At 37.2% G+C, this 11,604-nt stretch overlaps 1 protein-coding gene across 2 annotated transcripts in view; it reads right to left on the bottom strand.

The window, feature by feature from the left end:
- Positions 1 to 3,550: 3,550 nt before the first annotated feature.
- The window catches only part of LOC143390007 (3',5'-cyclic-AMP phosphodiesterase 4D-like), a 224,630-nt gene continuing 216,576 nt past the window's right edge, over positions 3,551 to 11,604 (bottom strand). For both annotated transcript variants that reach the window (XM_077108188.1, XM_077108190.1), the window contains one exon: positions 3,551 to 3,989. In XM_077108188.1, the coding sequence (XP_076964303.1) occupies positions 3,958 to 3,989 (32 nt within the window). In that variant the 3' untranslated portion in view covers positions 3,551 to 3,957. The remainder of the gene's footprint in view (positions 3,990 to 11,604) is intronic.

Raw genomic sequence — 11,604 nt, 5'->3', positions numbered from 1 at the left:
TTGGTTTGTCCTGGCAGGTTAGCCTCAGAACTGACCTATCAGCTCAGCTGCAACAACTAGTCACTTTGTCCAGTGAAACCACAGAGGGCATGGAAAATGAAAGCTTTACATGACGAGGGAGTGTAAAACCCGGAACTGCAGACTGTCTCTGACTTGGCATGGTCCAACATGTGATTTTTCAGCTTTACTATGGTGTGATAGTGATTTGCATTCTGTAGAAACTGTACTTTGAATTTTATATTTTAACATTTCTTGGGCCACATGATCTTATATTAAGTTTGAACAACCTGTCCTCTATAGCATATTGTGGTATTTGATAGGTTAGGTGTACTTAATGCATTTTTCCTTTTATAATGTTTTTAGATGATGGGTTCACCACTTTGCAATGCCATGTTAAGTGAAGGAATATTAGTATTTGGAAAAGGGTGGTAATGGCTGATGACTACTTTGCCCCTACAAGATTATATCCCTAAATTCCATAGGGAAACAAAGCAAAATCCTGCTTGTAAGTTTCTCATATTCTTCTGACTTTTATAATCTTCTGGGCCTTTGTTACTGAGCAAGGAGTGTGGATTTACTTTCCCACCATGTGTTAGGCATTTCTTTCTCCTGAGCAGCCCAAAGTCATCACATCCTACTTTCCTCTTTTCTGAATTGTTTATACTCTCCGTAGATTATCTGGGACTTAATAGTACAATGATCCCTGGCAAACAGCAATAACTAAAGGTGAGGAATGACAATTAGAGCAGTTTATTTCAAAATTATTTCTGTGTATATGATCTGTGTGATTAGTATATCATGGATTACCACAATTTTTCCTTGAAAGTTTTTCAATCATCTTAGAGTAAGTAGTACCTAAGGCTCACTTGGTACCTTCCCAAATGTTGCTGGGAGGCCTTCTTGGGACCAACCACATTCTAACCTAGTTGGGTAGCAAATTCTATTTCTTTTCTTTTTCAAAATAACTATTCTTATTTTTTTAGCTTCTTATATTATTCCTGATACACTGCAGTACATTGAGAATATTAGTGTGTGCTCTCTTTATAACCAAGGTGTCTTTGTTTACTTAACCTGTTTATGAATGAAATGCTTGTCCCTATGGAGGTGTATTTTGCCCATAGCTTGCCATACTTTCAATGGCTCCTCATCCATGCACAAACAACTGCTTTGCCTCTTCTGGGGAATGAGAGATTCCCCTTTTCCCCATTTAGGGATCCTGGTAAAAGGCCTACCAACAAGGAGGGCCTTCATTCCTGGCCAAAGGCTGAGGTTGAATTAGCGACCTTTCATGAGGCAATTTGGATCACTACAGTGCATGAATCCTTTTTAAATCAAAGCACATGGGATTCCTAAATAGCAGGTCTAATTTGTGGCATAGCAATTGCTCCAGACTAATGGAATGTCTCATTTTGCTGAAAGTTAGTGGAGACCTTCCTGAGTAGGGGTTGACTATATTACTGTTTCTGGGACTCCCTCATCTCTCTTCCCCATAATCATTGAAGTTTGACTCCTATGATGTTGCTCCATGGAAATAAGGTCAAATATCACACTATGGGGACACATGCCCCCTCTTGGAATGTTCTTTATCAGTGGAATTCACCATTTGTGAAACTTGGACTTCCTCTATTTTGCATGTGTATTAGAGCAATATATATCCTATGACAGGGAATCTACTTGTGCCTCTTCTCTCCCAAGACCCTCACAGCACATTTACAAATTGCAGTTAATTAGCCTATCATAGTATCCTTAAAGAAAATGTTTTTTCCATCAATGGGATTTCTTTCCCAGAATCATTTGGCAGACCATACCAATAAATAGAGTATTTAGTTCTCATAAAATTATTTCTGAGGGCCTCACCCTTGAATTTCCTGCCATGGATGTATACTACATTTAATTTTTGAAAAAAAAATAGTGACTAACTTCATTAGAAAAAGTAACAGAGAGCTTTCAGCATTTGGGGTATCTGGCCTCCTGCTTTGCTGGGCAGACTACTAATTGTTATGAGGACAACAAAGGGACATACTACTGTTCTGATCTCCTGTGTGGCAATATGAAGTCTTATGTATTGAGGTAACTCAGAGGACCTCTGGAAGATGCACACAGATGCTTTCATTGACCCTGATCAGATCTCTGAAAAAGACCTCACAAATGTGAGGATTTTACATGATAAAATCAGCTTGGTGGCATAACTTATTCATGCATAAATTACATACTGTATATATTCAGATTGTCTATAGGCTTTCTAAGCAATTCTAACTTTATTTTTAATGTGAAAAGTTAGCAGAACTGTTTTAGAATTTGTCAGTAAAGAACTTCCAACAACTAAGACCTGAAAGCAACAGATCAAAACAGATCTTCAAAATGTCATGGTGCCTCTCTGGCCTCTTTCCTTTCAACTTGTCCAGGAGACTGTGCACATGAAAAAACAGAGTAACATACAATAGTGGTCATTTTTTTTTTTTTTTTTTTTTTTTTTTTTTTTTTTTTTTTTTACGTAGGAAGAGCTACATAAGTGCGTATCAAATGCCAAAAGGCACTGGAAGCTGTCGCTGGGGATTGTACCCACAAAACTTCAGGAAGCTAGTGGTGACCTCTCAAGCTGAGTTCCCAAACCAGGCTCCTTTGCCCACCATACAGCATGCTAGTCACTGAAATGAGTTTTGTAAAAGAGCAAGAGTTTATCCACAAGGTAGCCAAACATGAAGATGGGAAGCCTAAGTCTCATATTGACCTCCTGAGAACAGGGTTTGAGGACTTTTATGGGATATGGAAACAGGGTATTTAAGGCATGGGCATGATTGGAGGTGAGGTAATCAGTGGTTTTTATAGGTGTAATTAACATTCATGGCTCTTCCTGGGTTGTGTGTTCACAAAATGTCAGCATTAGCATGATATGAGGGTGGAGCTTTGGCCTTTTAACATCAATAGGACACCCATTACATACCTGAACAGGCCCATGGAAAGAGTCCTTTTTAAAAAAACAAACAAAAAACAAAACAAAATGAAAAACAGCCTCCTCATGTCTGAAAAGAAACCTAGGTAACGATTATCATTTTAAAGCCTGTGCCAAAGGTACTGGCTACAGCAAGGCTAGTAGGAGACTAATATTATTTTGCTAAACTGAGTGACCTTCAGAGTTAGTGATTTTTAAAGGGAATGAAAAAAAGTAACTAAGCAAGGAGAATAGGGTCTCAGAGTCAGAGAAGTACAAAGCTTGATTAGTTTAAGTGAGAGTAGGCTAGCTGTGTTTGCTATGGGCAAGTAATTGTCAAATTTAGGGTTCTTTCTTCCCTTGAAGGCTTGGGAGAAAAATTCTTCTGATGATTAAGTTCTTGAGAATGACCTGAGTGGGGAATAGGAGGTTGACCTTGATGGAGCCTTTGTGCTTCAGAAGTTACATATTTACTATTGTAGGTCCTTCTTTTACTATATGCCCAAGGGATGATTGTGGCCCTTCTAGCAAGGGTTTGATTTTAAATATACTTTAATTGCCTCAGTATTACTGACATTTAATGAACATCTCAGATTGACCAATATAAAGATATTTTCAATTTATTTTTGAGTTGCTTATTTGCAGAGCCACTATCGAGTATGTATGCATTTCATTAGAAACTGTTTTACCATTAGGTTTCCGAGTGTCATTTTTTTTAATTATGGATGCACTTTTTGGGAAATTGCACACCAGCTCAGGCTTCTGGAAAATTTCAATAAGCATGGGGAAAGGAGTCAGAGCATACCTCGATGGCTCTAGGGATAAGACTGCATTTTCTTCACCCTGGTAGCTAGAAAGCTTGCATATAGATAACTGGAATTGTTCACTGAGGAATCAAAGCTAAAGTAAATACTTTTGTAAATTCCAGGGTTATGTTCAAAATCTCAGGTGTAAATCCCAGAGATCTCCGAGAGAGTGAGCAAGTAGCATGCATCCAGCTGCCGGCATCTTCATGTGAATACTGCTTATTCTTTGTCCTCCAACTCACACTGATTATCTAGAAACCCAAAAGAGACACCTGTGAATTCAGATGCAGTTAAGTGAGGAAAGAAACAGAGCTGGTTCCAATGCCATTAGAAAAAATGTTAACAGTGATTTGGGGGAAAACTTACCTTGGCTACAGTTCCAATTTAGCATTTATTTGAGTGACATTGGGATGCCCTGAAGTTGGGCAAATCTTTTAATTTATCTGTGCTCTCATGCTTGTTAGTGCTTGCTTTGCAGGCACAAGGCCCTGGATTCAATCCCAGTACCACACACACAAACAAAAATGAGAAAGCATTCACTTATTTTCACCTTTCATCTCTGAGTATTTTTTTCTCTTGAAAAAGCTGACACTCCAACAGTCTTTAGGGCAGTGTATTCACAGGGGCCACCAAAGCATTGATCAGTGTAATCATCTTTGGCCCGAATAATGAAGGCAGGGCAAGTCGTGAGCTTTTCACATGATTGTTGCTAGTTTAGTTTTCTTCATCATCTCATCTTCTTCTGCAAATTATTCAGTATTTTTTAGTTACCTCCTGAGGAACCTGTAGTAAAGCTGGCAATGACTGATAACTAAGTCATGGAATTGCTACAAATTGCAGCACTTGGTGTGACCTCTTGATGTAATTGCCATGAGGGCAGCAATACCTGGTGCAGGCAGCCTGACTGTCTTTCATCAGGTGGTTGTACCTGGAGGGGAATTATTAGGCACTTCACACATCTTCTTATTGTATCTTCACACAATCCTAAAATAAACTTATCCTAATTTCTTATAGGGGGGAACAATGTTTCTGTGGAAGATGGCTTCCCAGACTTTTGAAGCTTGCTCTGTGCATTTGGGGCCCTGTGGACATGTTTTTATTTCTATAAATAGATTTTTGTTGTTGATGCTTTTGTTTTGTTTATTCTGCCAAGCTTTCTTTGAAGAGGCTGAAGATGGTGAAGAGGAGGCAGGAGACAAGTAGCTAATGCTGTGGGCAGTGGGAGAGCAGTGGTGACAGAAATAGGTAGTTTACAAAATTAAAAAAAAAAGTTGTGTTAATAAGATGTTCATTTCTTCTTACCCATGAAGAAATGCAAGATACAACAGTGTGCTACACAAAACATTTTCCAGAACCCTTGCATAGAACAGTATTTTCCCAAAGGAACCATAGTAAAAACTGCTTTTCATTTTAAATTTGTGCATCTTGTTTGAAATTTCAGATTAAAATGTAAATAGCATATGAGATCTATGATATCACAGCATAGCAAGAGCATAAAACTAAAGAAAGAGAATTATAAAAGAAACAAAAGAAATTAACATAGCTGAATGCCTGGGGATGCCAGAACCCATGCTCTGTACTTTTTGCACATTTATTCACCAAATTCTCACATGGGCCCTGCTATGTAAGAATAAAGAAATTGTGTGAAAGATGACACCAGTTGTACAGTGTAACACAGATCATTATGAAGTCACAGGCCATCAGCTGCAGGATCCACACAAAAACTGCCTTGTCTGAGCCAGCAAGGGGGATTCATGTCAGAAATGCAATTGTGACTGTGAAGTTAAGATGATTCAGCACGGGGATCCTCTTCCTCATTGCACACGGGAAGCAGTTTCTCTCAATGTAGACAGGGGCATAAAATGACTAAAACCTTTCAGGGATGTTTCTATGAAATTAAGTCAATGTCTAAAACCATTTACTGTATTTTAGTTCTCCAAGAAATGACAATCCAAAAGGATTGTTTTTTGCAGGGCTATGGGCCTGTACAGGGCCTTGTGCATGCTAGGCAAGTACTGTACCACTGAGCTCTACTTCCAGCCCCAGGATCAGTGCTTTAAGTTCCCTAAAGATACCATCTACACCACATGACACACCCACTGTTTTGAAATTAATCACAAGGAAATACTCACAGAGGTGAACAGATGGTGTTTGCAAACTACTTATTGACTCATTCTTTTTTAAAAATATTTTTTTAGTTGTTGATGGACCTTTAATTTATTTATTTGTATATGGTGCTCAGGATTGAACCCACATGCTAGGCAAGTGCTCTGTCATTGAGCCACAACCACAGCCCCCGACCCCATTGCCTCATTCTTTACAATCATTATTCAGCTCATGTAAATAGATGAGCACATGACACATCACTACACCTTCGTTTTATGGAATACTGGAATATGCAGGCCTTTTCTGTTAAAAGAATGAAGTAAATATACTTATTGATAAACAAGCTTTAAGAAACTTTTGGTAAAGCACAGAAAAACAAGGTACTACTGTTGGGAGCTGCCACATAGGAAATGAGCACCCCTTAGCCTTGAGTGATGAGAATGTGGAGATGTGGCAAGCCAGCCATAGGCTGTGTGTATGTAAACTATGGACATTGAACACACAAAGTGGACTGAACTGTTGTTGTCCCTCTGTTCTTTGTTCTTTTCACTTGCTCTGCCATAATCCCCAAACTCATGAGATGGGTGTGGCCTCCCTAGATGTGAGTCAACCTGCTGACAGCAGAAATCATGAGGCTAGATTCAACCCCCTGAACCCTGACCCTTTGCCTTATTTGAATGTCTTCTCTCCAATAAAAGGGTTAATCTCTCTCTCTCTCTCTCTCTCTCTCTCTCTCTCTCTCTCTCTCTCTCTCCTTTCTCTCTCTCTAATTTCATGGACCCCTAAGGTCAGAGGAACCATCACAGGATCCAAATAAAAAGGTATTTGTCTGTCTCTGTGTGGTTATTTCATGCATCCCAGTTCACCTGGAGTGACCTTGAGTGTTTAGTTGTGAGATACATCATACTTCATTGTGCAACGATTTGAAATTCTTGGGATTAACATATATACTTTTGTGCACGTAAATATATGGAGTATTTCTGGAAAAATATTTAAGAAATTATTAATGGAATTTTTTTTTCTGGATATAGAAGTAGAGCTAAAGAACATGAAATTATTTCCAGTTTTAAATAACATGCAGGAATTGCTATTCAATTAAATACTAGGATTTGAAATGAACAGAGAAAAAAAATACTTTAGAGAATTTTTTAAAATTATGGCATTCAATTTTCTATTTTAACCTTTTTTAAAGTATGTAGTTCAGTTGTGTTAAAAATGCTTACATCGTTAGGCTACAGAACTCTGGAACTTTTTTAACTTGCAAAACTAAAATTCTGTACCACTGAATAAAAATTCCATCCCTTTGTCTTTTGGAAGCAAACTTTCTTCTTTGTTTTTATGATTTTGAATATTTTAAATACTTTATACCAAGTGAAATTATACAGTGTATATCCTCTTATTACAGACCTATTTTGCTTACCATATTATCTTTAAGGTTTATCCATGTTACGGTATGTGATTACTTTTCCATTTTTTATAAAGCTGCCTGTATTCTACTATATGTACAGTCCACATTTTCTTCATCCATGAATGTGTTCATAAATATTTTGGTTGTTTCTACTTCTTGGCTACTGCAAATAATGCTTTGGTGAATATGGGTTTACAAATATTTCTTTGATATCTGACTTTCAATGTTTTTGGGATATATACTCAGAAGTAGGATTGCTGGGTTAGAATGTAGTTCTTTATTAAATTTTTTTGGAGAAACTTTCATGTTTTCCATAGTGGCTGCATTATTTTTCTTTTTTATCAACCACACATATGGATTGTAATTTATGTGCACTCTTCCCATAAAATTGTTTTAATTCATTTCCTTTACCCATTGAAATATAGTAAGTAGTTCTTTCTTATCCATGTTTCTCTTTCTGTGTCTTGTTACTATGGTCAACCATTTCTTAAAAACACTAACATTTGTTTTTAATCTTTGAAGAGAGAGATACCACAATCACATACATAACATTTATTACATATTTATAATTGTTCTATTTTATTATTAGTTGTTGATAATATCTTACTGTTTCTAATTTATAAATTTAACTTTATCACAATTGTGTATGTATAGGCAAAATTTATATTATTGGGCATCCTCTGGGGTGTCCAAACTTGGATCATTTTGGGATGAGGGGACAATTGTATCCTTAAGATGTGTAGGGAGAAGAAGTCTTCCATAGACCCTAATTTCTTGTTGCATTTTCTTGTTGGATTTCCCAGAAACACAAGGCTCTGGCTGAAGCTTATCCAGGCAAGGTGTATTTGAAAGAATAATCCTGAGAAGTGAGGTGCTGTTGCCCCTCAGATGAAAGTCAGGCCTTCTGCTGCTGTCCTTCCTGTGACTCAGGATTCCTCTGCTGTGGAGCACCCTGCTGTGTGCACCAACACACATGCTGCACTCTGGGTCATTACTTAGGGAGGCCCAGGGAACCCACATGATCTTCACTGAGCCTACTCTCCTCTGTTGTGGGATGTTTTCTAAAATCCTGCCACTGTCTAGAGAGTTTCCTGGATTGGCAGAACTAGAGCTTCCTTCCTAAGCTTTCCTTTATGCTTATAAAGCACTTTCATTTGTTTTCTTTTCTCTGGGTCTTCCACGTTGATCTCTTCCTTCAAATTACACCTTTTGCATAAATTCTGTCACATATAGCATGTATATGATAATGGCTAGAAGACATTATTTCTACACTTTTTGCAAAATTTAATGAATTAAAATTAATTTGATACATTTAAAAAACTCATTGCTTTTATAAATTATTGATTAAGTGATGATTTAGTCTTGAGTTTCCTTCATATCAATATAATCTAAATCATTTATCTCTGCAGTGAATATATTCCTAATACAAGCTCTTTGACAAAAAATAAAAATAAATACCACTGCATTTAAAAATAAATGTTTTTGTTATAGTACCAGGGATTGAACTCATGGGCACTCTACCACTGTGTTACATCTCAGCACTATTTTGTATTTTATTTTGAGACAGTGTCTTTCAGAGTTGCTTAGCACATCCCTTTTGATGAGGCTGGTTTTGAATTTGCAATCCTACTGCCTCAGCCTCCTGATCTGCTAGAATTACAGGTGTTTGCCACTGTGCCCAGCTACCTTTTTAAAAATTAAATTCATACATTATCATTATAAATAATATTAGGGTTCATTTTGACATAATTATACAAGCATGAGTATAATTTGCTCCAATTCAAGCCCCAGTACTCCTCCTTTTTCTCTTCTCTTCACTCCCATTTCTTTTTTTCTACTGGTTTTCTTCTACTTATTTATCATTTTGTTAAAAATAGTCTTAACAGATAAAAATAAAATATATTTCTACTTGAAAGATAAAATAACAAGTCCTCTAGAGATGTATCTAGCTATTAAGTCTGATATGGTGTCTTCACAAATACCGACAAGGACAGCTCCAGGACAGCAGCATGCAGCTCATATCATATCATAAGTACCCTCTGCTCCCTGATTTATGATTTTCAAAAATTCCTTTAATTTTTTTTTAAGAAAGAATACAGATCTTCCCTCGCTAAGAACTGAGGGAGAGCACAGTTTTTAAAAAAAGTATTAAAAAATCAGGGCACATTTCTAAAACTAAGCTGCAAGCAAAGAAGAAGGGAAGACAGAAGAAATGCCAGAACTTGTCCTCAAAATATGTCTGCAACACACTGAGCAATGCTCAAAATAAATTACATTTTTTGTGCATCAGGCAAATGAAAGTTTTTTGGTTTGAGCACTTGTATTCTATTTTATATTTGTTTGTTCTTTTTGGAAGTTTGAATTTTAAAAATTCTATACAATAATGTATTGCAAAAAAGTTTTACAGCTATCAAAAAGATTCTAAGACATGATACGGGGACTGGGGTTATGGCTCACCAGTAGTGTGTTCACATAGCACAAGTGAGGTGCTGGGTTTGATCTTCAGCACCATATAAAAATAAACAAAAATAAAGGTATTGCGTACAACTAAAAACCAAATATTTTATAAAAAGAAGTGAATACAAAATTTCTGTGGTAATATTTTTTAATCTGTACATCCCTAAGTAATGAATGAAAGAGTTAATTAGCTCTATCTTCTTGAAGTAGATCAATAAGTGTGTACAATCAATTAGCTTTCAGCAATATCCAGACTTTATTGATACACCTGCCTGTCAGTCAGAGCAATGAATCTTAAAACTGAAAGGAAAGAGTTTTGTCTCAGTTTCCTAGGGGTCCTGTACCAAAGTATTAGAAACTGGGTGGTGTGAAATGACAAAAATTTATTCTCTCATAGTTCTTGAGGTTAGATGTCCAAAGACAATGTGCAGGAAGAGATGTGTTCCTCTGAAGGTTCTAGGGAAATATCTGTTCTTAGTTTCTGATACTGTCAGCAATTTTTGGTGTTCCTTGGTTTGCAGATGCATCACTCCAGTCTGTCATCATGTGGCATTCTATTTCTGTTACATCATTGTTTTAGTCAATGGTGCTTCACTGTGACCAAACAACCTTACAAAAACAACTTAAAAGAGGAACAGTTCATTTTTGCTCATGGATTTAAAAGCTCAGTTCATGGTCAGATAACTCCATAGCTCTGGATCTGAGGTGAGTTGAACAATATGGTACAAAGATGTGGCAGAGGAAGTCAACTCAGGACACAGAAATAAGGAAGAAGGGGGAGAGGTCTAGTCACCAGGGGAAAAATATGAACTCCAAAGGCACATCCTCCAGTGACCTACTTCTTCCAGCCACATCTTGCTGTGCCTAGAGTTATCACTCAGTAAATCCATACCAATGGATTAAACCACTGATTAAGATAAAGCTCTCACAATCTAATAATTTTATATCTCAATATTCTTGTATTGTCTCACAAATGAGCTTTTGACTTCATGTCTAAAACATAACATTCAGCCCAAACCCCTAAAAGCTCATGTCTATTTCACAATGCAAAATAGACTTCAGTCTATTTTAAAGAGACCCATAGTCTTAACAGTTTTAGCATTATCCAAAAGTCTAAGTCCAAACCCTCATCAGAGATTCAAAGCAAACTCATGAAAGTTTTTTTCCTGTAAAGATCAAAAGTAAGTCACATATAACCTATATAAATTTGCATAGAGTAAATATTTCATTTCCATAAGAGAGAAATAGGGACATAGATAGAAGGGATGGAACCAAACAAGAACAAAATCCACCTGGGCAAACAAGTTCTGAAGCTCCATGTCCAATATCTGGAACACATGGCACCACAATTTTTCCCAAAGGGCTTGTATAACTTCACATCTGGACTTGCTGCTTGTAGCCCACATGGCCTTCCTCTTTGATTTTTTTTCTGATCTGTTTCTACAGTTTTCCTCAGCAGATGCTCCATGTTACTAACACCCTTGAGGATCTCCAGTGCAGCTTTGGCTTCCTTCTTAAATATTCCTGTATCATGTCTCAGGGCTAGCCCACTAACTCTAAACCTACTGCACTTTGCTGGTCTCCCAGATCTTTCTTAGAAATCCCAGTGGAAGCCTTCATGACCCTAACTTTATCATACTATATTCCTTCATTAAAAAAGCACCACATGCTTGAAGCCAAGGTCTGCCATCATCTTGAGCAGTACACAAACCTCTTACACTATTGGCTACAGCAGCCTCTGAGTGCCTGGGCAATTGAGCATGATGAAACAACTTCTTAGACCCCCCCACCCTGTGCAAGAAGAATCTGCCCATGGCTTCTTGTCAATGAAATTTTTGTTTTACATCCTTGAATCTGAAATGGGTATGCTCTTTCCAATTTCCAGGATGCCCTCA

The sequence above is a fragment of the Callospermophilus lateralis genome, unplaced genomic scaffold (genome assembly GCF_048772815.1).
Source record: "Callospermophilus lateralis isolate mCalLat2 unplaced genomic scaffold, mCalLat2.hap1 Scaffold_183, whole genome shotgun sequence".
Taxonomy (NCBI): Eukaryota; Metazoa; Chordata; class Mammalia; order Rodentia; family Sciuridae; genus Callospermophilus; species Callospermophilus lateralis.
This window is presented reverse-complemented; position numbering and strand designations above follow the sequence as displayed.